Below are 26,772 nucleotides of genomic sequence, written 5' to 3'. Positions count from 1 at the left end.
TACAGGACTTGCTGGCCTTACTGAAGTTGCACAGTGCATGTATAACTTGTCTTCCTTGAAGAAAGAAGTTTTTTGATCATCATGTAGCCAATAGACATACGGCTTGTTATTCATCAAACCATGTTTGTTGTGTTCACAACACAGGTGTGTTGTGAAACCGTGGTAGACTATCATCTTTTCAGAATCTATATCTGTTTGTATGTATGGAACAGATTTCAGCAGGTACACACATATTTGCAAACAAAGATTAGAATAAAGCAGTCAGTTCTGGACTCTAGTGGTAGCTCTGGAACAGGACATGATGCTCTTGTTACAACCACCACAGCTAAGTACAAAGTTGTCACAGCCATTCTCTACAACTGAGTGACTTCATGAAATTCTATACCACAAATGAGAGGTGGCTATACTTAGGATGAGGTGGCTATAGTTAGGATGCAGTAGAGCTACACAAATGCATTAAAACTCAAGTCCAGTGACAACTGCAAAACTCCTACAAGAATAGGGGAAATAGCAATAATAATAATCATATCTGTAGCTTGCACCAATCTCCATCCATTCAACTATGTCATGGGCTTAAACCCCTGCCTGACTCTTGCCTTGCTTGCATCCTGCGATATCTTTGTGCTCTGTGAGGAGAGTGAGTCACCAAAGGATCTCATGAGGTCTGTTGTACTACAGATTTCTTTAGTTCTCTAACCTAGTTACATCAGAAAGAAGACCAAGCTCTTTTCTGTCCACTAGCTTGCTCTGTCTCTCAGGTATCTCTCACTGATGCCCATGTTTCAATACAAGGGTTTAAGACTTGAGAAATAAATATAAAGTACATTAATCTCTCAGGGCCCTGAAATCAGTCTCCTAGATTCCTGTTTACTGTACTGCCTATACAATAAAGGGTATTTTGAAATTGGAATTGGTTGTGCAAAATGCTTGCTTGCTTGAAGCTTAGAAGTAAGAATAAATTGTTAGAATTCTGAAATAACAGTCAGGAGGCTTCCTGTCCCTGGCTTGTACTCGTTAAACACTGATGTGCTTCAAATTCAACTTCCTCTTGCTTCAGTTAACTAACAAATGAGAACTGGACACTTGCAAGCAATTTCAAAGTATGACTACAGAGTTATCATCAGCTTTAAACAAGTTCCTTTGGAATGGAGCCCTTTTTTACATATTTTGCTTTTTGATTTAGTCAGGACCCTGGGTTTAAGTGAACTCTTTAGTACAAGAGCCTGAATTATGGATGGTACTAAAACAGTGATGTCCCTCCCCTTTCCCCCCAACCAGTAGCTTTAAGAATAATTTAAAACTTTGCCAGAGCTATTATGTAGAAAGCCTGCATCTGTCAGAAATTAATCTCCCTGCAGCCTAAAAGGTCAATCTGAAAGATTTTGGCATTCCGCTATTCAGCAAGCCAAGAAAAGGTTCAGTTTTATTCTGTAGGATTCACTAAATAAAACTAGCAGAGCAGCTGATTTAATTGATCTTATAGCTGAAGCTATCCTGCTTCAGCTTACACAAGATATTTTCATTTTAGAAGAATACCAGATGCCTGCAATATTTTAGAAGCCTCAGCATTTCTCCTCCTCCCTTTTCCTTTGGCCCACAACACAAGGTCTTTTGGGGAGTCAAGATGAAATAGGCCAGATTGAACATTTGGCACTGTGTGTTTAGACAGTTCTGTTAATTTTGACTTTTTTATGAAACACAGTAGCTCTTTAAAATGCCTCATAGGACTTCAAATAGATGACAATCTAATTCTCAGTTATTCATACATTTTGTTTTGCAGGCATAATGCCTCAAATAATATTGGTGACACACTAAGTACAATATGAAACCGCCATCCACTGCAATAAGCGTGAAGAATGGCTCACTAAAGACTTCACAAAAACATCTAGTCTTACAACTGAAAAAATAAGATCTTCCCCAAATTTAACAGAAATATGCCCAAGTTAATCAAGCATTATTCCTGTACTTCAATTTCCAGCATAGTATGTCCCAGTAATCTTCAATACATCATGAGATTTGTCCCCATTGTTGTTGGTTTTTTAATCTTAATTAAAGAAAAGCAAAGAACAGTTCTTTATGGTACCACAAGTACCTTAGATTGTCAGTTATGTGCCTTCCTCCTGAGAAGATTATGCTAACCCTTGATTCACTGTAGAACAAAGAAACCAACAAAAAAGCCAACAAAGAAATTCCACATTTTAAATAGCCTACTGTCACTCCTAAACAAAGGTGCAAATAATTATTTTATATCAAATATTACATCTGTGTTAACACACCACTGAAATCCCTTCTGGTTCAGATAACAGGTATTAAGAATTCTTATTACACTTTTCAAGACCTAAGTGAAAAGTTCAATGCAATGTTTCCATCTTAAGACATGCATCTAATATACAGGGAATGGGTAATGGAGTAGTGTTAAACCCCCCCGCCCGACCCCCACACTCCGGTATCTTTGAGATTTGATTTCAAATAGCCAGTTTTTGATGCTTCCTTACTTAATGACCACTTGAATCTTTTCATTGCTACTGATTTTTAATTCAGTCATGGATTTAGTCACTGTTTTTTGGTGAACAATGAGGAAAAAAAGCCTTTTTGTTCAAAGAATCTTAAATACTTTTTATGACCAAAAATTTTGAGGGAGATAATAACTAATTAGACCGATTCAATTTTGAGTACGGTGGAAAAGAGTGTTAAGAAATAGTTTTTGTACTGTTCAGTAAGCATAAATGAACAAACAAGAAAATAGATCCAATATAATATGGAAGGCAAAAATAAAATGGTAAGTATGAAGCTATTCCCTGCACACTGTTCACCGAACAGACATGAGAAAGAATTCAAAGGTCGAAAACTTAATTAGCAATAAAAAGAAACAGAATTATTCTAAAGAACAACAGAACAGCAATCTGATGAAAGACTTAACACATTTCATGTATTAAGAACTTGGAATTGAGGGCAGATGTGTTCTACTTCTGGGAAGACAAGAAAAATCAGCATCACTCTATGGAAGTGGAGTATAGCCTAATTTAGACACAACTAAAGGTACTAGCTCAGCTGAGGGAGTTAAAAAATAAATAAAAAGACAGCAAGAGGCTAAAGAAGAGGTACAAGTAGTCAAACCCTTTAACTGTATTCTAGTGGAAGAAGAATAAGCATCTTGGTAAACTACCTGGCAACACACTGAGGAACTGCCCTGGTCTAACTGACATTCCTGCAGCTGAGTTTCCACAGCTGTCTTTGATCTCCAAGCTGGATTTGAAAACCAGACTGAATCTGAGGAAAAAAAAAATCCCTAACATTAGATTCTGGATGTTATGCATGAGTGGGACTATCTTATACTGTGAAAGAAAAACTTTCTGAATACCTAAAGGAAAAAGTAGGGAGAAACAAAGACTTTTAGTAGACAGATGTAAAGGGTTATGAAGCTACTTGATTTCTCAGAGACACTTGCCCTTCTATGAAAAGAAATTGCTGTTTCTTGAAATACAGATTTGAAGAAAAGGGGAGAGGCACAGATGGTAGTGTGAAATATTCTTCCACAAAAGAAAAAAAGGTACCACTTGATTTTTTTATGTACATTACTAAAGTTGATTTCTAAAGCAGAATTCACCATTAGTAATACAGATAAAAGTATACAATAAAACACTAGTAACTTCATCTCTTCTGTTGTATGTGATGGTCACCACATCTTCTGTACAAGTTCTACCTGTAGGTTAATTAGTAGAAATTAACAAAGGACATTTCTGTTGAAAGAAAATATATAAGCGTGTGGTTAGCACAAAAGGCAGTCAGATTGAGGTATGCTTCTAAACCTTCTCCCAGGAAGCTCTGCACCTCAGTTTCATCACCTATGAGCAGGAGATAAGAATAAGATGTTTGTCTACAACAGTGGGAGTCCTTAAAGAGATGTCAAAACCAGACTGAACTGGCAAAACCAAATTCCAGTAAGGGCAGTGCCCGAGGCCTCTCTCTAGCATTCCTAAGTAGTGGCTGTTTCTTCAGTTCTTTCATTTCACCCATAAATAGCGTGTTTGCATGTACTGTAGTTTTCCTGCACTGCCAATTCACAGAATGCCTTAGGCATATATGGGAAGATCCATGCACAGGGTCAGTGGTTCCTCATGTCTCCCACTGTCAGACATTTGCATTCCAAGAATCTTTATTAGGTGTGTCGAGAGCGCCTTTCTAAGGCATCAAAAGTTGCTTATTTCACTCCTGACATTCCTTATCTAAGGAAGCTACTGCAATACTCTTCAAGCGAAAATACAGAGAAGCTGCCAAAAGTGCAGCTACAGTGTTGCTGGCTACTACTATGCAAATTTTAGTAAATATTAAAAAGGAGACATTTCACTTCTAACTGTGGTAAGTTAGATACTTTATTCTCAGCTACATACCTTAGAAATAGCCCTGCACTCTTAAGGCAGCAAAGGGCAACCAGGTGATTTCTAGAACAGTGGTTTTCACTTCCAGCTTGTCTCTCAAAAGCTCTTGCTGGCTGCAAATGCAATCTTAATAGAACACCATGTAAACTGGGTGTAAATAGAACTTAAACTTAGTGAGGGCTTCTTTATCTAGACTAGCATGCTTTTGTTTGTCCCGTGAGTCTTTTAAGTGTATAAATCCTATTACAACACTGAGTCAGGTTTCAGGTTGTAATAATCTCTGCTCCAAGTTTTAATATTATATGTTTTTTTAAAAATGGAATTTTTTCAGTCAAGTGAGATTACTGAACCTGCTAGTGTCATTGCTGGTGCAGAATAAGGGAAATTGGCAAGGCGTTTTACAAACTGGAGTTAAGAATAGATTTGCCAGGCAACATGTCTCAGTTCAAAAACAGACAGAAATTCATGGGAGATTTGTAGCATATACTAAAAATATTATCTGAACATGGGCCTTTCCTGAAAAACTGAGTTGAATTTTTTTTTTAACAAAGATTAGTATTAATTTTCTCCCTCTTACTTGAAAATAGAGAACCAGTAGTCTAGATTGAATAACTTGCTCTGGGAGAAAAATTAACCATTTAGATTAAAAGAACTTTAGTCCTTCTATTAAGAAATTCAAGACAAAGAAGGGAATCAAAGAATACAAAGAAGCTTTTCAGCAAGTGTACCTTTTGCAGATTGTTTCCCATTTCTCAGTGTGTGATCCCTTCTGATTTTGGATATTCATTCTATACTTTCATCTTTATATATTATTAGATTATATTTTATATATATATATATGACTTAAATATTAATCCACTGTTAGACAATGCTCGCTTTACATCAACAATATAAAAATACATGACTAGGGATAATATCTCCCTTCAACCCAATGTTCACACTCCCTTTTCCACAAAAAGGTGAGGTTACCTAAAATACCAAATTAGAGCTTCTTATCGAATTAAGGGGCGGGGGGGGGGAGAGTCACGAGGAACCAAACGACTGCAAAACAATATTCTCCTCGCTATCCTGGCTATCCTCTTTGCCCTAACATGTGCAGAGCATTGAGCTGTCTTAAACACACATTCGTACAAGAAAAAGAGATAGACAACTGGACTTAAGTAGCAAATTTCCAAGCCCCTGAAGAACTCTGTCTGTTAAAGTCAAAATTTTCAGTTGCACCCTAAACCCCATAGAACTGCTCTGAGTTCTGAATTAAGCATGAAAAATCCCATGCAAATTCTTTCTAAACTGAGAGGTTATAACAATATGCACTAGTTAATTTTCTAAAGGGTCTGAAGTTTGAATTTGCATATAATACACTACTATGCTCTTTCCTGAAGCAGGAAAGTTATGGGTAACATTACATACATTTGATCGAGAGATGCTTCTTGGGACAGCAAAATCCACTTTAATGTCAACATATAACTCCTTTCCTGTTCTCTATTTAGAAAGCAGTATTTAAGTTATAGGTGAGGAAGTTAATCTTTGAGAATGCCAGAACAAAGAAAAGGGAACAGTTCTCATACTATGAATAAATAATAGTGCAGCAAATCAGGCTCATCCCTGGGATGAACATGGCCACAGAGGTACATGCCACATTTTTGTTGCAGTTTGAACTATCTAGACATTACATAATGTAGTAGCCTTAAAATATATAATCCCAAGCAAATTATCCACACCTATAAGAGAGGCTGCATTAAAAAACCTGTAAAGTCTTTCAGTCAGTCAAACAGCAGAGCAGACTATATGGTTAATGGAAGCAGTAATTAATGAAATCCATCTGTGTTTAAAATGCAAAGTATTGAAGTGTAGCCCAACCTTGTGCTGAAGGCTGATGTACTAGAGCCATCTTTCAAATAGGCAAGAGGCAGGGTAAGACAGTCTGCTTTGAACCGTAACTACTTCCACTTAAAGGTTACCTATCCAACACCATCCAGCTAGGGAAACTTTAATAGTGCATCTTCCTTCTCAATCCAAACCATGTAATTTCTATCCTTATGTCATACACCTGAAGAACAGTCCATCTGAGGACAAAAGCTGTGAAGGAACATAATATAGTGGGCCTGCTATAACTATTAAACCAGGGAAGGCCTTCACTGAAAGATAATTTCTGCATCAGTTTAACAGGAATTTGCCGTAGCTCTTATGCCAGTCCTGGGTTCTGCAGTGACTTTGGCTGTAATATCACATTACACAAGTTCACATGCATCCAATTTTCAGGTTGCCACTTATCTCGATTATAGCAACGGTCGTGTTCCCTCTATCCACCAAGAGATTAAGTTAATCTCATTGACATTGTGTTTTAGGTTGTTGTTCGTTTTTTGTTGTTGGGTTTTGGTTTTTTCTTTTGGTTTTTATAATTTCTTTTTATTATTTTTTTAAATGGCGGTGGGGCTTTATTAGGTGATTTAGAAATGGTCTGAGAATAAAGAGAGATTCTAGGCTGAAACTCAATCACCAGCCTCTGAACTTGCAGTCAGTAGCATGTTCTAGAGTTGCAATGCCTGGCATCTGTAATAATTCCCCAGTTAACTGCCAGTCACCATCTTACCTACTTCCTTTATAGGTAAAGTCCCCCAAAATTCTCTCTCACAGGTTTTGTGGAAAACAGGCTTTTATAGATTCCTTCTGACTATATGGCAAAGCCTGAGGAAGCTCAGAGAGAATCAGCTCTCCTTCTCTCCCAACCCTCCCTAATTAAACTTGAAAGCCCTCACCAGAGGCAATGCTGTTTTGGAAAAAAGGCAGAAAATATACAGTCATGTTTACCTCTGTAAGGCTACAACTGTTTTCCCTTATTCTTCACTACACAAAAGACTCATTGTACCAACATCTCAAGCAAATCATAAATTGAGAATTTAGTTGTCCATCTCTGTTCCTGTAAGGGACAAAGGATTGCAGTCTTTAGATCCAGTCAGTATCGATATTAATTGATGATAAAGAATGTAACATACAAATGGTCTCTGCAGTTTGTAGGAAAGACATATTAAAAAATTAAGTTCAGCATTCTAGTTTGGATTATGTTATCCTGCTTCTTAACTATGTTTCAAGCTCTCCGTAAATTAACATCTGCAGAAGAATTCCTTCCAGCAGCAGCGATTCACAGGCATTATTGGGGAAACTGTCCATTCAGAGAGATAAGTATTTTCCCCTCCATTTTTTTTCTTTTCCAAATTTGCTTCACTGTTGAGCAGTTAAGGAAAAACATAGTTTAGGAGACATAAAAATCCATATTTAATTAAGAAAGTTGTTAAAGTACAGAAACAGAAATTGAGAGAATATCCTCACTTTTTAAAAATCGGTTTGGAATATTATACCAATCTTCAACTATGTTATATTATACATAGTATCAAAATCAGTTGTGCATGAAAGAACTCAAAGAATTTAGGAACATAAATCCTATTCATTGATTATCATGGAGTTCACTTTCTGAGGATACCCCAAAGAGCAACTCTGAGAATCAAATTTTCCAGGGATTAGTCATTCAGAATTAAAGCAGGTCCTTTTTATTAATAACTTCAATTGTGCATAAGAATGTCCCTGGAGGATTTTTTTTTCATTCTTTTAAAACACTAATACACTTAGTAACCTTTGTTTATCTGCTTGAGGCACATATCAATTGGTCACTGCAAGTTTTAGAAGGGTTTGGTTTACACTGCTTATAAACAGGCCACTTGATAAATAGCTATGTCAGTTATCTTAATATAAGTCTTTAAGATTTAAAAACTAGAAAATTCTGAGTGAAGGGATCTAACTGGAACTAAGAATGAATTTTGCCAATAAATATTTAACAGAAGAAGCTTATATTATATATTAAGAACAGGAAAAATGAAATGCCACTTTTATACCTTACATTGCATTTGTTAATTTAACTATCTACATTATTTCATCCCTGTTATTTTCTGAACTAATTGGTTCAGCAAGTTTTCACATGCAGAACTAGCAGAGAAACACATTTCCAGGAAGAAGGGAGCAAATCAAAAAAAGTTTTGATGAGCTTCACATTGTACTAAGCGGGACATCTGATACTTGAATAAGAATTCTAAGCCAACACACTTTTTAATCAGCAATAAGAGAAATCCACTTTTCAAACACTTTAACAGTTATAAAAATTAACTTACATAACTCAAACTATGCATTACTTCTTTTTATCCAGAACTATGCTTTAGCTGAAAATAAGAATGTCAATTCACTTACACATTATCTTTGTTTAAATAACTTGGGGGGGGGGGGTTGGGGAATAAGGTGAAAACTAAGTTAGTTCACATTCAAGCTTTACCTATGGATAATTGACATTATGAGATCCATGTATCTACTTGATTGCTGGGCTTAAGTAGGATATTGCAAAGAATACTTCTGTGCCCACTCATGGCCTTTAGAGTCCAACATAGACATGTAGAATATTTAACTGTAGCAATGAGTTACTGCAAGCACTTCCACCTTAAAAAACAAACAAAACCCTTTTCTTCCTTCTGTACATCACACAATGACTGCTTGCATTAGACACTGAAAACATATTTATCTGATAACACAATAACTATTTTTGCAATGTTTTCTAACTTGACAATGAATAGAGACACATGCTTACGTACGAGAGAGAACAGGAATTTTCTTTATTGATTTTGCACATATTTGAGAGAATGCCATTGCATTGTAACTGGCCTCATTTTAGTTAAGTGAATGTACCTGTTAAACTAATCAACAGAGAATTTATATTTTTGTTGAACTGGATTCCACTTTGATATCTTATTCCCAGGAGGAAACTGTGCGAGTAATGCACTCAGCACCCTTGGAGAGTTTGTTTGAATACAGCTTGTCTTCCTGCATGAAGGAGTGTGCTTTGACTCCTAGGTTTTCAAGGTGGTTTTTCTGTTTCCTGCCTCTTTAAAGCAAAGCTGTCATAACACACAGGGACATGCTTGACCAAAGAGACCCACCTTCCCCTTCAGAATTGGCTATCTGGAAAACATATACCAAGGATAATAGGTTCTGACAGCATCTGATGCTATACTTGGCTCCTAATTGTCAGTGCATTAGACTTTATCCATTTTCCTAATATGTCACAGTGAAAAAAAGATAGTGGAATAGCAAAATGCTGAGGATGCTAGGTTGTGGCCAAATGTCTTCTATGAAGCTTGTTATCAGCTTGCACTCGTCAAGATTAGTCTACAAGAGTAGGAGGCCCTCAGTTCTTGTTGGTTCAGTACATGTCTCAGCTACTCACAGGGCAAATATTTAAGTAGTGTTCCCATAAACAACGATTTACTCTTGGCCCAAGTGTTATCTTAGTGGCCACACTTTCTGTGATATTAAAAGAATTCATAGTTCATAGTTAGCTATGGGTACCTGTCAGCTGAACCATAAATGAGAGATGGATTCTGCTTGTCTAATCCTTTTCCCTTGGCCACCTGAAAAGCACAACCTTTTCAAACAAAAGGAGATAAACAAAAGCTGTTCACATAATATCCAAGCTGTTTATAAAGCACTGAACTGCTCAGATGAAAAGCACTGCGTAAGTGTGAAGTATTAATTATTTTTATAACATTACTGCATGCTTACACTGCAAGTACACATTATTAATAAGATGGAACGATGAATCACTTTGATTTGAAGCAGCATGTTAATGTTAGACTAAAAGAAACTTGTCTTCATAACAGACTTGTTGCACAAAAATGTTAGTCCTCTACCTGCTTTGACCTGAAGGTAGCTGAAAAAGCCCAGTGTTTTAGGAGGAATTCTACCCGCTAATTACCTCCAACCCCCAAGCATTTTAATTTATTACCCTTTTCCACAGGAAGTCTGACCAATTTGAGTTCACACTACTCCTGATCTTGAGTGGTATACTCATCTATACTGAGAGGTATCACCCTAATAGTAGTGTGTTACTTAAGGAAGAGAAGGTTCTTGGCATCTGGTCTGTAATAAGCACTTTGACATGCAGTACTTCAGTACATCAGATAAGATACTTGTATACAGGCATTTGCCCCTTCTGCAACTTAAAGGTAACTTTGTATATACAAATTAAATTACCTAGTTGAATTATCTCCTGATTTGTTTCATAAAATAGCATCTCTTCTCTACCCAGGTATATTTTTAAGACATCTGCTCATTTCCTGATATACAGAAACATGCCATGGATATTGAGTCAAGTTTGCAATACTTAAGCAAGCCCCCTACTATTTCCGTTGTTTGCAGTTTTTCACTATTCCTACTAATCAATTCTCCTTTTGTGGGTTGCCTCAGATGAGGCAACTGGCAGGGACACAAAGCAGTAATTAAGTCAATTTCTTACATTACTTATTGTAAAAGTTTTCTAGAAGACAAAAGTGAAAAAAACCCTAAATGTCTAAGGGGACAACACCTCAGTGAAGGTTTATTCTGTGCAAAGCTAAACTTCCAAATCCTGTTCATTTTTCAATCTTAAAAGAAATGCTCTCCTCACTACATAACTGTAGATTATTTTTCAATATCCAAAAGTAAAAAAAAACCAACACCAAATCCAAAACCAAACAACAACAACAAAAAAAACCCCAAAACATGTGGATTGTGAGAACTCGTGACAACATAAAATGTTTTCTGAATAAGTAACGTGGCGAGAAAACATTATAATGCTTGGATATAAACAAAATTGCTATTCCACATATTGTCCATCATCAGAGGTTTTGTGAAGTTCTGCCTAAAGTAGGAACAACAGGCTTCTTTCATCACTGTATCCCTTGAACATCTCTCCAACATACCCTAAAAAGCTACCCAGGATTTCCATTTCTTTCTTTCTTCTACCAGCCTCACTGTTGATCGGTGATGGGTTTCACTGAAAGGAAGATTTTCAGAGGGTTCATGGAAATAACAGGTCTATTTACTGATGTTCTTACACCACCCACCTTTCAACGTGAGCACCGTTGTACAAGGTATAAAAACAAAGCACTGCTAATTCCTTAACTTTCCTGCTCACTTTACATCTCTGTGCTCAAGAAGGGAAATACAGATATTATGGGAAGCACTTTCTCTCTTATTTTCTTAAGTGACAGGGAGTAGGTGGGCAAGGGAATTTCTTTTACTCCTTCCTTTAACTTTGCATGGGCCTAAAGGCAAGCCCATGGCCTATTAAATGATCCACATTTACGGTCCACTTAACAGAGCCCCATCAAAATATAAGACTTGTTAAAAAGAATGCACTTTCCAGATGGGTTCTAGAGCTAATAAAATAAGCTCCATTTTCACTTCTGTTTAACAAAGTTTCTTCTATGTTTGATCTACTCTAAGCTTTTAGTCCATAGCCTTCTCTACCCACCACAAAGTCCTGTCAACTCTAATTGTATGAACTGAAGTCTACCATTTCCAGTCAACAGCTATGAATGTTTGCAGAAAAGTCCTGTTCAATTTCATCATCCAGATCCCTGAAGTTAGCTTTCACATTGTCAAGAACACATTTACAGAGTGTATTTCAGACATGACAATGTTTTTTATTGGGAAAGAATTTTTAAAGCATCAAGTTTCAAAGTGATAATTGTATTTACTTGATTTATATTTATAAAGCAACATATTGTATCTTACAAAGATATGTCCTGTTTAAGTAACATTATTAAACTGCTGTAATTACCCTTAAGAAACTTAAACAATCCAAGATGTGGTATGCCTTTAGGCAAATGAGCAAACATGTCAAAGAATATTAAGCATATTTTAAATAGGATTTGGAATAGCACTGAATACCTGTTGAACATTGATAAGTAACAATTGCAGAATTACTGACTCCAAACACTTCTCTCTATGAAAAGACTCACTACTCCATTTCTCTTCACACGTCAGTACAAACAAAATAGTCCACTCCTAAAACATCTGGGTATGTTACCACCTCTGTTCTACTTAGCCTCTAGATTTACTTTTAATTTTCACAGGTCGATACTTTCAATCAGTTCGTGACAAGCGGATTGCTAATGTATTTCCTCACTGTCAGACTTCTTGGCTGTTGGTGCTTTGCACAATACTGGAAAGGCCCAGAGACATATATAAAATTTATACAAATAAATGCTGAAACATGAAGTAAAAGCAGCCTCTTGGAATACTGCCTCTGGCCCTGTTTCAGCACCACTTTTTTTTGAAATCTGTATTTTAAAACTACTTCAATTAAGCTTAGTTTTTAAAGTAAAAATGTTTAACATGGACAAAGCTAGTGCAGTGAAAGAGCTTTCTGAAGACATGTGGTGCCTTGTTATTTTAGAGTTCATCCAAGTCTCATTCAGTTCCTATGTAAATAAAAGGCAAAAGTTCTTTATACGTATTTTTTCATCATGCAGATAGCAGTACCATTTTTCTTATTTTAGAAGAGCAACTTTTATTAATTTACTTTTAAGCTTTTCACATTAGCCATCAAGCACAGAATCAGTTTAAAAATGTACTTTGATAACATTTTCATCTAAACTTTGAGTCTTTTTATAAATACTAGCTAACACATTATTTATTTATGGAGCATTAGCAAGGAACTTTAGATCTGCATTCTTTTACTGAGAGGCAGACAAAGCAGAACAAAAAGAAAAAAGAAGTGAACTGAGATTCTTTTAAACTTTCAGTAATGTAGTAAGAAATACACCAAGACAGAGACACTGGTATTCACAAGCAGGCAGAGAAAAATAAAGGAGCTGAGCTGGGATTCTCTTCCTAACTCCAATTTGAAAGAGCAGTCCTAGTTTCAACAACTATCCCACTGTTTTTACAATTGCCTCTTACAACACCCATCTTCATGCACCCAACAGACTTCATTCTTCCTATTTTTAGGACGGAAGACCAAAAAGGAAGTATGCAAGACTCTAAAACAAAGAATACCAAAAGGTATTTCAGTGTTCATGAAAAATACTAAACTTACAGCTCTGAAGAAAGAGAGCCTGGTGATGCACAGAGCCTGTATAATGAAGATGAGGAAATACATACATCATGTAGTCAAAACTATTCTACAGAGACAATAAGTAAATGAAACACAAGAATAACCCCAGTGTCCAGCATCTATGGTTTCTCCTTGGGGCTTTTACAAAAAACAAACAAGCAAACAGTCTGTGTCCCCTCCAGCCACACCACTCACCCAACCACACCCCCATAGTCTCAATTTTACATCTTTGAATATTCATTTTGTAACATCATTGGAATTCTCAGCCTAAGTTATGCTTGAATTAGCAATCTGTTTATTTTATAAGACTTTCATAAATTATCCTGTTATCACATTCTGGGCTTTGTAAAAATTATTTCACCTAGGAAAGAGCCTGGATCTCCAGATGATACCCATTTTAAATACTGTACTCTATGGTTTTAGACAATAAAGTGAGACCAAAACAACCCCATCCAAATAGAACATTTGGTTATCATATACTACTAGAGTTTCCTAAATGCTCTTAAGTAGTGTGATGACAAATCATAAAGAATCCTCCTTCCAACATCCCTGTGGTTGTAAGGTAAAAGGAGATTACTTACGAGTTAACTAGCAGTTTTCAGATATGCCACACTATTTTCAAAGCAGATGGGCACATGATCTAAATAGGCCTTAACTCCACTGTATGTTTGCCCCCAGATGCAGAAAATCCTGGCATGGTGGTCTTTCATTGCCACAAAATGAACGGAGAATGGAAAAGAAAATATTTGAAAGATGCATGTTACCTACCTAAAACCTGCAGACCGCCAATTACTACAGGCAGCCACTGCAATAGCTTAACCATTTGTGCTAGGGCATAAACCCTTGCTTCCCCAATAAAGCCCAGTAGTCCAGAACACTGTTCTAAGACAAGTGGAATTAAGAAGCAGTTTCACGAGTCACTGAGGTGACTTTCAACGTTACATTCCAGATCTGCTCTGAAGGAAAATGAAACTTCAGGGATCCCTGGAGATGGACAGGCCTTATCTCAAATTAGCAAAAGCAAACAAACAAAATCCAAGACATAAGAATGGCATAGAATGGGCCAATAAACCAAGAATATGAAAGGAAATAAATGGGAACGGAAGAAGGGCTAAAAGAATAACAAAGTCAAGACTGTAAATAGCCATTATTTTGACTTGTAAATAAATAAATAATAAAAAAGACAAAAGTAGAGATCAGTGACATAAGGAGGATTAAGAAAAAAATATTCTCGTGACAGAAAAATATTGAGGATGTTGATAAATCATTTTCATATCTAGAGATATATCTTAACTTGAATGCAAACAAAATGCTAAATGACAACAGCTGAGCAGATTTTTGAAATGAATGTACTACCAGATTAAAATGTGTAACAACATACTTCTATTTACATTCAGCAATATTACATATGCTGTTTATAATTTCAGATGATCTTCAATCCTCCATGCATAGAAAAATATCCAAATCTGCAAAGATAATATTTTTGATCCAAGGACCTCCTTAGGTGCAAGACTCTTCCTCCATTCTTAAAAAGTACCCTCTCTTTGTAGAAGACTAGTAAGAAGGTTAGTGGGATTCTGCCCTGAAATGATTAGTAGAAGACTATTGTAGATTCCTATATAAAAGTGTGTTTATCGGGCAAATTAGTTTCATAAAGAAAACCAATCAGACTGTGGGGAGAATACAACAAAAATGCTTATATTTGGAAGGAGTTTAACGACTAACTCCATAACTAACTTATTTCCCTTAGGAAATAAATACAAAATACTCTGGAAATACCTCTTGTTTACAAAAGGTTGCACAATAAAAAAGAACAACTATTTCTTTAGTAATCAGTTAATAACAATAAACAAAACCAATTATAACAGCAATGTGAATTAATGGAATAGAGACTATCCTGTAAGTTAGGGAAGTATTTTAGATTTATTCTTAGTGTAAAGTATTTCATTTGGTAACTGTGGTGGGTTGACCCTGGCTGGACACCAGATGCCCACCAAAGCCACTCTATCACTCCCCTCCTCAGCTGACAGGGGAGAGAAAATACAAAAAAAGACTTGTAGGTCGATATAAGGACAGGGAGAGATCACTCACCAATTACCACCATGGCAAAACAGACTCAATTTGGGGACATTAGTTTAATTTATTACCAAATCAGAGTAGGGTAATGAAAAATCTTACAAATACCTTCCTCCACCCTCCCTTCTTCCTGGGCTCAACTTCAGTCCCAATTTTCTCTACCTCCTCCCCACCAGCAGCGCAGGGGGACGGGGAACGGGGGTTGCCGTCAATTCATCACACGTTGTCTGTGCTGCTTCCACTGAGGAGGACCCCTCACACTCTTCCCCTGCTCCAGTGTGGGGTCCCTCCCGTGGGAGACAGTCTTCCACAAACTCCTCCAACGTGGGTCCTTCCCATGGACTGCAGTTCTTCATGAACTGCTCCAGCGTGGGTCCCTTCCGCATGGTGCAGTCCTTCAGGAACAGACTGCTCCAGCATGGGTCCCCCATGGGGTCACAAGTGCTGCCAGCAAACCTGTTCCAGCCTGGGCTCTTCTCCACAGGGCCACAGGTCCTGCCAGGAGCCTGCTTCAACGTGGGCTTCCCACGGGGTCACAGCCTCCTTTGGGCACCTCCACCTGCTCCAGCATGCAGTCCTCCACAGGCTTCAGGTGGATGGGTACCTGCTGCCCCATTAACTTCCATGGGCTGCAGGAGGACAGCCTGCCTCACCAGGGTCTTCTACAGGGGCTGCAGGGGAATTTCTGCTCTGGCACCTGGAGCACCTCCTCCTCTTCCTTCTTCGCTGACATTGGTGTCTGCAGGGTTGTTTGTCTCATATATTCTCAATCCTCTCTCCAGCTGCAGGTTGTTCCACAGCATTGTTTTTTTTTCCCCTTCTTAAATATATTATCCCAGAGGCACTACCACCATTGCTGATGGGCTCGGCCTTGGCCAGTGGCAGGTCCACCTTGGAGCCAGCTGGCATTGGCTCTATCAGGCATAGGGGAAGCTTCTAGCAGCCTCTTACAGAAGCCACCCCTGTAGCCCCCCTGCTACTAAAACCTTGCCATGCAAACCCAATATAGTAGTAAACTAAAGTAAAACCACCACAAATACACACAATAAACAGAAAATCCAGTAGACTACAGACCAAAGGAAAAAGTGAAACATGACAGAGTCGCTGTGCTTAAAACATTGTTAAAATACTTTGTATATTAATATATCTGAGTTAAAATGAAAAATGTAACTTCATCCTAAAACTATCAATACCTGAATAAAATGTATTAGAGACCTCCTAAAGTAAGCAGGCCTCTTATAAAGCTGTAAGGCTGCTAGAGCATCTAGAGAAACACATGAGGAGATGGATGTGTTTAAAAAAAAAGACAAAAGAAAAATTAGAGGCACTTTGCTATAATTACAGTATTAGTAATGAATTTTGACAAATTTAAATGACAAGTCTCAATAATAAAAATTGCAAAAATTCAGAAATAAACTATTTGTATAGTCAATACTATCTCTAGAACAAAGTAGCACTTCAGTTTCTGCAACAGAATTGTTGCCTATTTCTATCCTCTTCTCAAAAACTGAGCTTCATTTTAAAGCACATGTATAGGAAGTAATGTGAGAATCACGTTAAACTTCAATAAAATATTTGATTTTTACAGTATAATAGGCTCACACACTTTGAAGGAGAGCTACTGGCTGAGACAAAGGTTTTGAGAGTAATATAGAAAATTTGTGTTTCAACTTATATTTTATATGCTTTAGTCCTTCTTTAGAAGACATATCGTAGAATTTCTCAAACTACCCAATACTTTGCTAGGTCTTAGGTTGAAATCTGGGTTGTTCTGCAATGTTAAAATTGTTCTAACCAGAGACAAAATCTTCATTGTTAGATATCTAATTTTCTGATAGCAGAACTAGTGAGTTAGGCATTGAATTTTGAAGAAACGTAGTGGTTCTTGAAATCTACTGACTTGTTTTCTCCTGGGATTGAACCCTGAGTTTCTAGTTATAAGTCCTCCTGTCAAAGTTTACTTGTTTTACTCCTGTAGAACAAAGCTACTTTAGTGAAGTTTTGTTACTCAAACCATAATACTTACAATTTTTATTTTCTATATGATACAGCTATGAACATCCAAGGAACTTAAAATTTAAGAGGCCTTCTTAGTCACATATCCTCCAAACATAAACCTCGTCCTTACACTACATTTGACGGTTTCTTTGCTTGTAATAAGATTCTGCAACCTTATATCCTTAGCCTTATAAGAAGTGTGGCAGGGTTCTTGCTCCAATTTGGATAGTGCTTTTGAAAACTAGATTACCAAAGTGGAAGAGAATGGTCAACTAATATTGTATCACTACTATTTGGTTTTTTTTCTAACCATATATAAAAATCTAATTTACAGAAAAGTTCCTGAAAGTGCCACAAACAGCAAGCATTCTTTACTTGCTCTGCAATACATCAGTGGTTTTGAATAGGCTTGTCTTTTTCCACTGCCGCATATTAGCTACTTACTGGATATTCAGGATATACCATGCCCCCTTTCAGCTCCAGGAAGAGGAAGTGATGTACATAGGTGATATTATGTAACTATTCAGGAGTTCCTAGTAATGTTGTTATAGTCTAGAACCCACTACAAATTTTTTCTGCATGCTTTTTTATCTTCTACAGGAAAGAACCCCTTCCTTTCCCCAAGATCCAGAGATAGGACTTTGGAGTCTCACCTAAACAGCACACAAGTATTTGCTGAGACTTTGCACGGTTAGCACAGTCTCTTAACCACTGAATGAATCCTGGCTTTGTTCTATGGGCTCCCCAACAGCACCCGATAGCTAAGGGGCTCTATGCTTCCCCCCTATGCTCCTCGGCCCTCAGAAATCATCCAGCCTGCAAGAACCCAGCCGGTGCTGTGTGCGAGTGACCTCTTCAGCCAAGTCAGAGTCATTGCAGAAAGCTCCCGGTGCAAAATTGCATTGGCTTTCAAAACGAATAATTTTGAGGTAAAGCTGACATATTTTTCCTCTCTTGAAGATCCACAATGAAATGGAGACTAACAGGGAAATGTATTTTTAGTGAGAACTTCGGAAAAGTAGTTATTTGTTAGTAAGTAGTATGTTTTCTTTAAGTATATTCATAAATTTTTGTGCTGTTGCCAGGTGAAGAATTATTAATAATTATTAAATAAGACCTATTCGAGGATGGACCATGCAAGTGTACTAAATTGACTGCCAAGGAGCTTTGCAAAAGACTGAGAAGTTGGAATGAAGCAAATTTGCTGCGATTCAGCAATGGTTGTATCTGCTGACTATTAACATAGCAAAATTATGGGTTTCAAAAAGGGAAATAAACCAAAAGGTACAAATTAATTGATACTCATGAGGTTACTTAAAATTATACTTGATTTTTAAAATAATATTATGTCAGCAGTGTGATTAAGATTTGCCTTCTCATTTAATGATTCTGCAAGAATAAAGATTCAGAAAAGCACAGTTAAAATTTAAAGAACATAAAGCTTTTCTCTAGACTTCTTGTACACATTTTGATACTAGCAGCCTCTGAGATGAATACAACAGTGATGTAAAAGACCTAAGCAAAAAGCTCCATAGCTTGTACACAACTTCCTAGTTCAGTTGATATTTACGTACAGTTCTGGAGTCATATCACAGAAGTAAAGACATATGTTCTGCCAGATAAAATAAGAGCAACAAGATACTGAAGCATTACAATAGTGCATCTTTGCTATTAAAACACTGCAACCTCATTCCTGCTGTTAAACTCACCTAAACTGTCTATGCTGTATTTCATAAAACAAATCAACAACTTCCAATCATTTCTGAAGAGAACTGTAGTTGTACAAATGGCAGGAAACAGAGTCTGTGAGTCTGTGGCACCAGTGAGGTATTTTTTTCTGTGTTATGAAAGTAAATGCCTGTTGACCTGAGGACCCATGTAGTGGATATTTAGTAATTCTGTTTTTAGAGGTCCACCATGCTTATGAGCTGCCTACATTAAGATCATTTTCACCCCACAAAATAGGTTTTGTAACACAGTAGGACTGAAATATGTGTTAAAGCATAACAGACTGATGGTGGTAAAACCATTCAAGCCAACAGAAACAGTGTTTTATTCTAGTAAAACAGTATTGTCTACAGGCTCACTCTCAGTACCTTAATAGTGTTATTAATTACTTGATAAGTAGTACCCTATAAAAAAAAACCTTTGCATCTCTTGCTTTCTTAACAAAAAAACTTTGTAAGGAAGTTTGCTGTTCAAGTTATGGAAGTATGGATGTTTTCAAAATTGAAATCCTAGGAAAACTTAGTTCCTTTGAGGCAATATGTATCATGGTAAATTCTCACCTGTAAGAAAGACAGTTTAGGTTTTTTCTTCTAGTTGCATTACCTGTGGATATGAGTTGGCAGGGCAACTCTTTCTCCCTGTGCCATCCATTGGCAGAGAGATGGGCGGGATTCACCTTACCTATTATAGCAAGCTAATAATGAAGTGTTTAGTCTGATGTATTTGCCTTAAGTTCTTGTCAATGTACCAAACAGGTGACTCTTGGTAGGCGTGCTTCTCTAGTGACTGTAGATGGAGAGACGTGGTCAGGTTAAATATCTAACCTACAAATGGGTAAAATCAGGTGAAAAGGTCTTTAGTATTAATGAATAGTAACTTTTTTTTCCCTTAAGGGTAGTCCTTCTGTCTGTTGCTATGACTTTATTTTACAACTCAAAAGTATCAGTAATAGCATGTTAGCTGTCATATTACCTGACCCAACAACAACAACAAAAGAATTATTAGAAGTTAACAGCTTGTGTTGCTCTAGTGTCTGCATCAGTACCACTGGCAGGCTGCAATATCTTAGTGAGGAGGAAGGAAGAATCTATGAGGAGACACAAGAGAAGGATTCCCTGGCTGTCATAATTGTGTGACTTCTACAATTCCTCTTTTCTGCTTCATGGAAGTCTGAAAGAGAACCAACAACTGGAATGCTTTTGCACCCATAACTATGATTCTTGTCCTTTTTTCCCCAGCAGATGTTTAAAAAAATAAAATACCAAACAGTTTATTAATGACATGACATGGCTGTCATATTGCTTGATTGGCATTATGATTTCGGCATTATGATTACATTTTGAGGGTAAGCTTCCTGACTTGTTGGCAAGGCTCATGATATAATTCCTTTGTTTAGCATGCCTGGATCCACAGCTTGTCTTGGTTTAGAAGATCAGTTGGCTTTGGTTTGCAGGACAATCTAAGCTTGAGTACATAACCAATGTATTCAATGTGTTGAGGTACAACTTCTTCCACTTTGTATGCAGAAACAACTGAACATACTTGATGTCTCTAGAAATTATCTTTTGACCCTGTAAAAATTTCAGTGTCGCAATATTCAGGTTGTCTGGGATATATTTTCACTGAAGTCTCAGAGAAGGATAAAGGCAATGCTGTTGTCTTCAACAGCCACAAACAAGACTCTGAAGTTATTTTCTACAAAGTAAGTTTTCACCTTCGAAAGAAAGCATATACAAGCACATAGAGCCATCGCATGCCTTTTCAAAGCTGTACTTTTTTTAACCTTGTTGACATAGATCTAAAATATTCAAACTGACAGGTCTGCTTATTCCCTCTGCAAACCTGTACCAAAAGGTATAGATTTTAAAAATACGTTAAAGACTGATTTCAAAGGGAACTTCAATTATGGTATGCATGAAGACACTGTTTGGTGATGGACAGTAATTCCTAAGCTTGCATAGCCACAAGGCCCATACATGTGACTATCTGCAAGCAATCAGGGGTAACTTAATGCAAAAATATTAGTAATTTCAAAGTGTTGAAAGACTTCACAGCAAAAAATATGAAGAAATTTAAAGCACAGGTATTAGAGGAAATTGACTGCTAAGTTCCTATAAGGAAATGTTGATAACTTTAAAAGAGTTATGTAGTCTTCAGAAGTAACTAAAGAACCTTACAGAAAGTCCTCAGTGAGGAACTACAAATTCTGTCCTGTCCAAACAGGACTTTTTGGACAAAATTTTCCTTTCAGAATATCAAATATGCTCAGTTGACTTGAAACCAAAATAGATTGTGAGTAACTATTAAACTAGAGGTATAATCTACCTCTCCGCGAGTTAAGCAATCATATTAGTATTAAGGCTCAGACCTGTGAAGTGGCAAGCAGTCTGTGCAGTGCTGGTTGACCTTGATCTCTATTAGTTTTAGAAGGAAAGAAAGACAGTGGAAAGCATTATGAGTTATTCAGCCCTCACTGATACTGCAAATGTAGCTTTTATAACTGTTATAAACACATGTTAATAAAAAGCCTAAACCAAACAAACTTACACTGCAGTTGCTTTTATGTTTTATTGTCAAACAAAAGCAAATGCACATAAATTTCACTACAAAGTATCAAAAGAAATTTTGAAATGGGGACCGTATTAATGTCTTCTGGAAATCTCTTACACAAGAGGATATTTGGCTACATTTAGGTTATCACATAATATAGACCCCAAATCCCATTGGTATGGGGCTTGGAGATATTCCAATAAATTGACAGTAAAAACTCTATCAACTGCCTGATACATGCTTCTTAGGGGTAAATTGTGAATTCTTTCACCTACATTAATGAGGTAACGGTCACACAGAATGTTAGGACCAATTCTATTCCTAATTTTGCCGTGTGGCTCTTGAAGCAAGTAGAACTTCATTTCCCAAGCAGAAAAAAATGAAAACACTCTAAGAGGACTAAAGAGGTCAGAATCTGTTATTCCATGTGCTTACTAACCACTGCATGATCCACCATTCTTATGTGACTACCTCTGAGAAGGTCCACTGTTACATCTGTCCTTAGGTATCTTCCACAATCCAGTGACTCAGTTAAAAGCCATGCACTTACCTGACATGAGGGACTGGGTTGCCAGCAACTCTGCATTCCAGCAATACTTTGTTTCCTTCAGCAACTTCCTGGCTCCGGAGCTTCTGAGTGAATTGAGGTGGTGAAGACTGATTCTCTTCCGTGTTGATGAAGGGGTGGCAAAGGACCATTTCACTCTGAGTGGTGGTCTCCCTTTCAGAAAAGTGTTCTCCATTCAGATGAACCCCAGGTAATTTTGTCTCGGTCTCAGTCTCTTGACGTGGCTTGTCAAACTCCTGGTTCACTGAGGTACTTACAGCTGGTTGTTTCTTTTTAGGAGACAGGTATCCACTGTCTGGAGAAGAAGAGTCCCCATCAGGGCTTCGGCCTCTTGTCTTTGCTGCCTGTCTAAATATAGATGACAGTTCCTCTATGAATGTGGCAGCTTTGTCACACAACTTGTTCCTGAAAGGAACTTCTCCCTGGGATGCTGATTCGGGCTTTGGGCTTGTCTTAGTTACACCTGGACCATCTTTCTCCAAATGTTTGAGGCTTCTAATGAAGCTGGGACTAGCAGCTAGGAAAGGTGAGGTGCTTGCTTTCCTCCTGGGAACTGTGACAAAACTACCTGCTGTTTGAGGTGCAGTGAATTGTGCTTTCTGATTCCCTGGGAGCATGTGACTTTCAGCAGGTGAAGCCAGACTGCTTGCTTGACGCCTCTGTAAAGCATCTTTCTCGTGCACTTTGGTATCCCTGAAAGAAGGATTTTCTGAAGTGCTAGGAAGAGAGGTATTGAAATAATGAGTAAAGTCTGGTGCTGCATTCTGATGCTCTTTCATGGAATTAGCAATGGCTTCCTGAGCTATGTCAAGGCTCTTATATATCTCCTCCTGGGTAAGGAAGGCAGAAAGTTCATTTGAAAATTCCCCATTCTGTATGTCTGATAGGGAATCATAGAAAAAGTCATGGTAGGATGAAGCTTCTGACATATTTTCAGGATATCCCTTATCGGTGCCTTTCTCAGCACAGTAAGCCTCCTTCCGCATTAAAGAAAGAGGCAATGCCTGGCCACAGCTTCTGTCTTGCATCCTGGAAGACATAAATACAATTCCTTAACAAAAAAAAATCCTTGTCAATAATAAAACCCCTGTTATATCCTGGTTCTCATAAGCTGGACACAAAACTGAGAGAAGAGCAGAACCCAAGGGTATGTGAAATACTTACTGTAAACCTTAGTTTCTATTAGAATGGTCCAGGGCTGCAAAATGTCTAGGTGGAAATGAGAGCACTTAGGAGTCATTTTTCTCATGCGTCTTCCTTCAGAACTATGAAGACATCCTTTGTCTGTACATTGCCTAGCACAAGCTCAATTCCACTGGACCAATCATGAGCAATTTGTTATTTGACTTCTGATTTGTTATTTCACATCAATGCTATTACACTTCGCTTTTTATGGTTTTAGGCTAATGATTATTTGGGGAAAATATTTACTTTTCTCAGCACTGCTTTCCAGACACTAAACCATCACATTCCAAGAGGAAAACACTGTTCTAGTTGAAACCATTGTAAGAATCTACACAAGGATGACTGGATTAGAAATTCCAAGTTATCCTTTCTGTTTAATGTTGATAATGTGTTGAATATTATTTTACTTCTTGTGCTAACATTTTTACCTTGTTACCTTTCAGTACAATTTAGTAGCACTTTTCTCAACAGATAGGTGGAATATCAAACTACCACAAAGAAACTGATTTCACAACCTATGTATCATCCTGCACCACATAAGTGTATAACAATATTCTGTAGCAGTTTCACAAAGTGTAGAAGCATCTATGCATCTCCAGTTTTCCCGCATGACTTTAGAATGAGGATGAATGAGTGTTCTCTGTCCTCTGTAAAGCCAGCAAGAAAAAAGACATCAGGGAAACCACTCTTCTCCCAAGGGAAGGATCTGCCTGAAACTCTCCTTACTGAAATTTATTTGTGCTGGACACCAGATTTTGGGTGACCTGATCTTAAAAGTAATTGCTGCTTCTGCAAAGCATTTAATTAAGTTGAACATCAGTGTTTTTAATTACCCTTGAAAATTGTTTTCTTAAGATAATTTCTATAAGATTAGTTCTGCACAACTTTTTAAAAATATTATATTTTCTCTTAATGGTCAAAAATATTCCTCCACTGATAGATAGGTGGCTTGACAGTCATGAGATACACTCGGATGTATTTTACATCAGCTTGTGCAAGCTCCAATTACCTTTAGTCACTTCACCAGGGCTTACCCAGCATGTAGTCATTAACTGACTGATAGATATTGGAATTCTTGGCCTGGCGTATGCACCTCTTGATATGCCTGTTTGCCTTGCCAATAGATTATAACTCAACACATAAAAGATGAGTATAAGGGAACCAAAGCATTTTAGGATTTGATACATGTTTTCATAGAATACAGCGATAGGTTTATTTGCTGGCTTTACATCTTTCTTTCCTTTTTTTCTGTGTTTAAAGGGCAACAAATTTAGCAACCATGCCAATCTCTTGCCAACAAGATCTAAAAAAGTATATACAGTATAACTGACTACCACATAGCAGCTTTAAAGAATTAATCTGAGAAGCCAAGCAAACAGTTGGTCTAGAGGCTCAGCTGTTAAGGCATAAACTGGATGAATGCCAGGGAACCATGGGTTAAACCTGGAGAGTTTCTGCCTCCGTAATCTTAGTTATTTTTTAAAACTTTGTATTAAAATGAACAAAGGTGCTAGTTTAGTGTTTAGATAATTCATAAATATCTGTGCTTCAAATGATATCTTTACTTAAATCTGATTTGTACCAGTTCCTAGTTTGCTCACATCTCAAAGTGATACGTTACATACTTAGATAAACTTCTCTGACTTCCAACATTAAGCTGCTCCAGTGTTTCACTGAGTTATGGGTTGGAAGACAATTTCATCTATTGCTAGACACCCAAGATGATGATTAAAATGAATGTCTCATGAATGAGAATATCTCCTCCTAATAGTCAGCTTTATGCTGTTTTGTCACTCATTAGAAAAATAAAATAGCTACATACATCATAATTTCCAAAGCCCAATGTTTAAACTTAGGTAAATCAATCCATAGCTGGGTATTTAAATAAAGTCGGTGAATTTAAACATGTGCTGGTTATTGGTAATTTCTAATGCTGATAAGATTTCTCGGTGAGAAAGGTCTGGTGCCTAAAAATGCATTTATATGTCTAGCTTTAGACAGCTGAATGGAAGCTTCCAGTATAAAAACTTTTTTTCAGCCACACTGTAATACCGCTATTCTTTTAGAGCAACTTGTAACCACAGCGAACTAGAGGTGAAGTATTGCTAACCCTATCAAGTAGCATATAAGATCATAATTAGAAATTTTAAATGCTATTTCTAGCTTCTCCAAGTTAGACTACAACGTATTTATAACGGTTTTCATCATCATTACTCATTAGGTAGTCTGCAAAGCCATATACTGTATCATTTAAAGACACAAACCATAGAAGACCAACTTGAAGAGCAAGCAATTTAAAACCAAGGCTAACTTGTAACCCCCTAGAACAAAGAACTCTTTGAACCATGCGAGTGCACCAAGACGGTCGGTGAATCTGAGTAGCCTCTCCCTCCTTCCCTGGAGGGATGTGACACAAATGTAAAATACAATGTTGCATGCAGATCAGCGTTTAGCTGTACTTCCAGCATTATTGCATATAAACTACTTATTGGGTCCTATTTGCAATATATTTAAAAACTACTCACAAGTAAACACACATTTTAATATCACATTGTTTAAATATTTATTCAGAAAATAATATAGATGCTCTAATGAATAACGTCGTAAATAGTAAATTCAAGAGATAAATAATGAAATATGGAAAACCATAGAAAATCAAAGGACTCATTTAAAGAAAAGTATAAGCATCCTGAATTTGCAAACCTGCCCAATGAAAAATTTTTACTTAAAAAGATATGACCCAAAGCCAATCTGTTCAAAGGAATAATATGAAGGAAGAAATATATCTATTACAAAAAAGCACTTTTTTTTTCCTCTGAATTTTGAAATCCTGCAAAATTACTCCCCAAAATACAATAATTAAATTTAGCAGAAAATACAAAACAGACCTTACAATGAACAGGCCAATATGAAGATCTCAAGTGTAATTAACAGCAGGTAAATTTGCTTTTTTCCTTCTTTATCTAAGCAGGCTTAAAGTTGCTCCAGCTATTCACTAAAGATTGCTTGGTCCTCAGTAAGCATTGAGAAGACTGTGGCCTGAGCATTACATCTGTCCTCTGTGACTATGTAATTCTTACCCCACTCATCTATATTTGGTTACTGAACTCATGTTTCAGCAGACGGCCGCTATCTGGAATTCCAGAAGAAGCAACGTTAGGCCTGGAAGTAGCACAAAGTTCTGTACACTTACTACTCAGAATTTCAGAGAACTTAATCATTTAAATGAGCCTTTTTTGTTGTATTTAACACAGTATTTTAGGCTAGTTTATTCTGGAATTTTAGGATGTGATTTTTGCTCACTATTAAAGGGCCTACCTCCACAGGTCATAGAAAACACAGTGTGTGAAAGTTAATTTTTGAAAAAC

The 26,772-nt window shown here is 37.1% G+C and overlaps 1 protein-coding gene across 3 annotated transcripts in view; it reads right to left on the bottom strand.

Moving 5' to 3' along the window:
• The window catches only part of PALLD (palladin, cytoskeletal associated protein), a 209,522-nt gene extending 183,077 nt beyond the window's left edge, over positions 1 to 26,445 (bottom strand). For all 3 annotated transcript variants that reach the window (XM_075091120.1, XM_075091121.1, XM_075091122.1), the window contains exons 1-2: positions 26,293 to 26,445; positions 22,202 to 23,248 (exon numbers count right to left, since the gene is read on the bottom strand). In XM_075091120.1, the coding sequence (XP_074947221.1) occupies positions 22,202 to 23,247 (1,046 nt within the window). In that variant the 5' untranslated portion in view covers position 23,248; positions 26,293 to 26,445. The remainder of the gene's footprint in view (positions 1 to 22,201; positions 23,249 to 26,292) is intronic.
• Between the last annotated feature and the right edge of the window lie 327 nt (positions 26,446 to 26,772).

Source organism: Phalacrocorax aristotelis, chromosome 4, assembly GCF_949628215.1.
Source record: "Phalacrocorax aristotelis chromosome 4, bGulAri2.1, whole genome shotgun sequence".
NCBI lineage: Eukaryota > Metazoa > Chordata > Aves > Suliformes > Phalacrocoracidae > Phalacrocorax > Phalacrocorax aristotelis.
The sequence above is the reverse complement of the archived record's forward strand: the minus strand, read 5'-3'. Positions and strand labels throughout refer to the sequence as shown.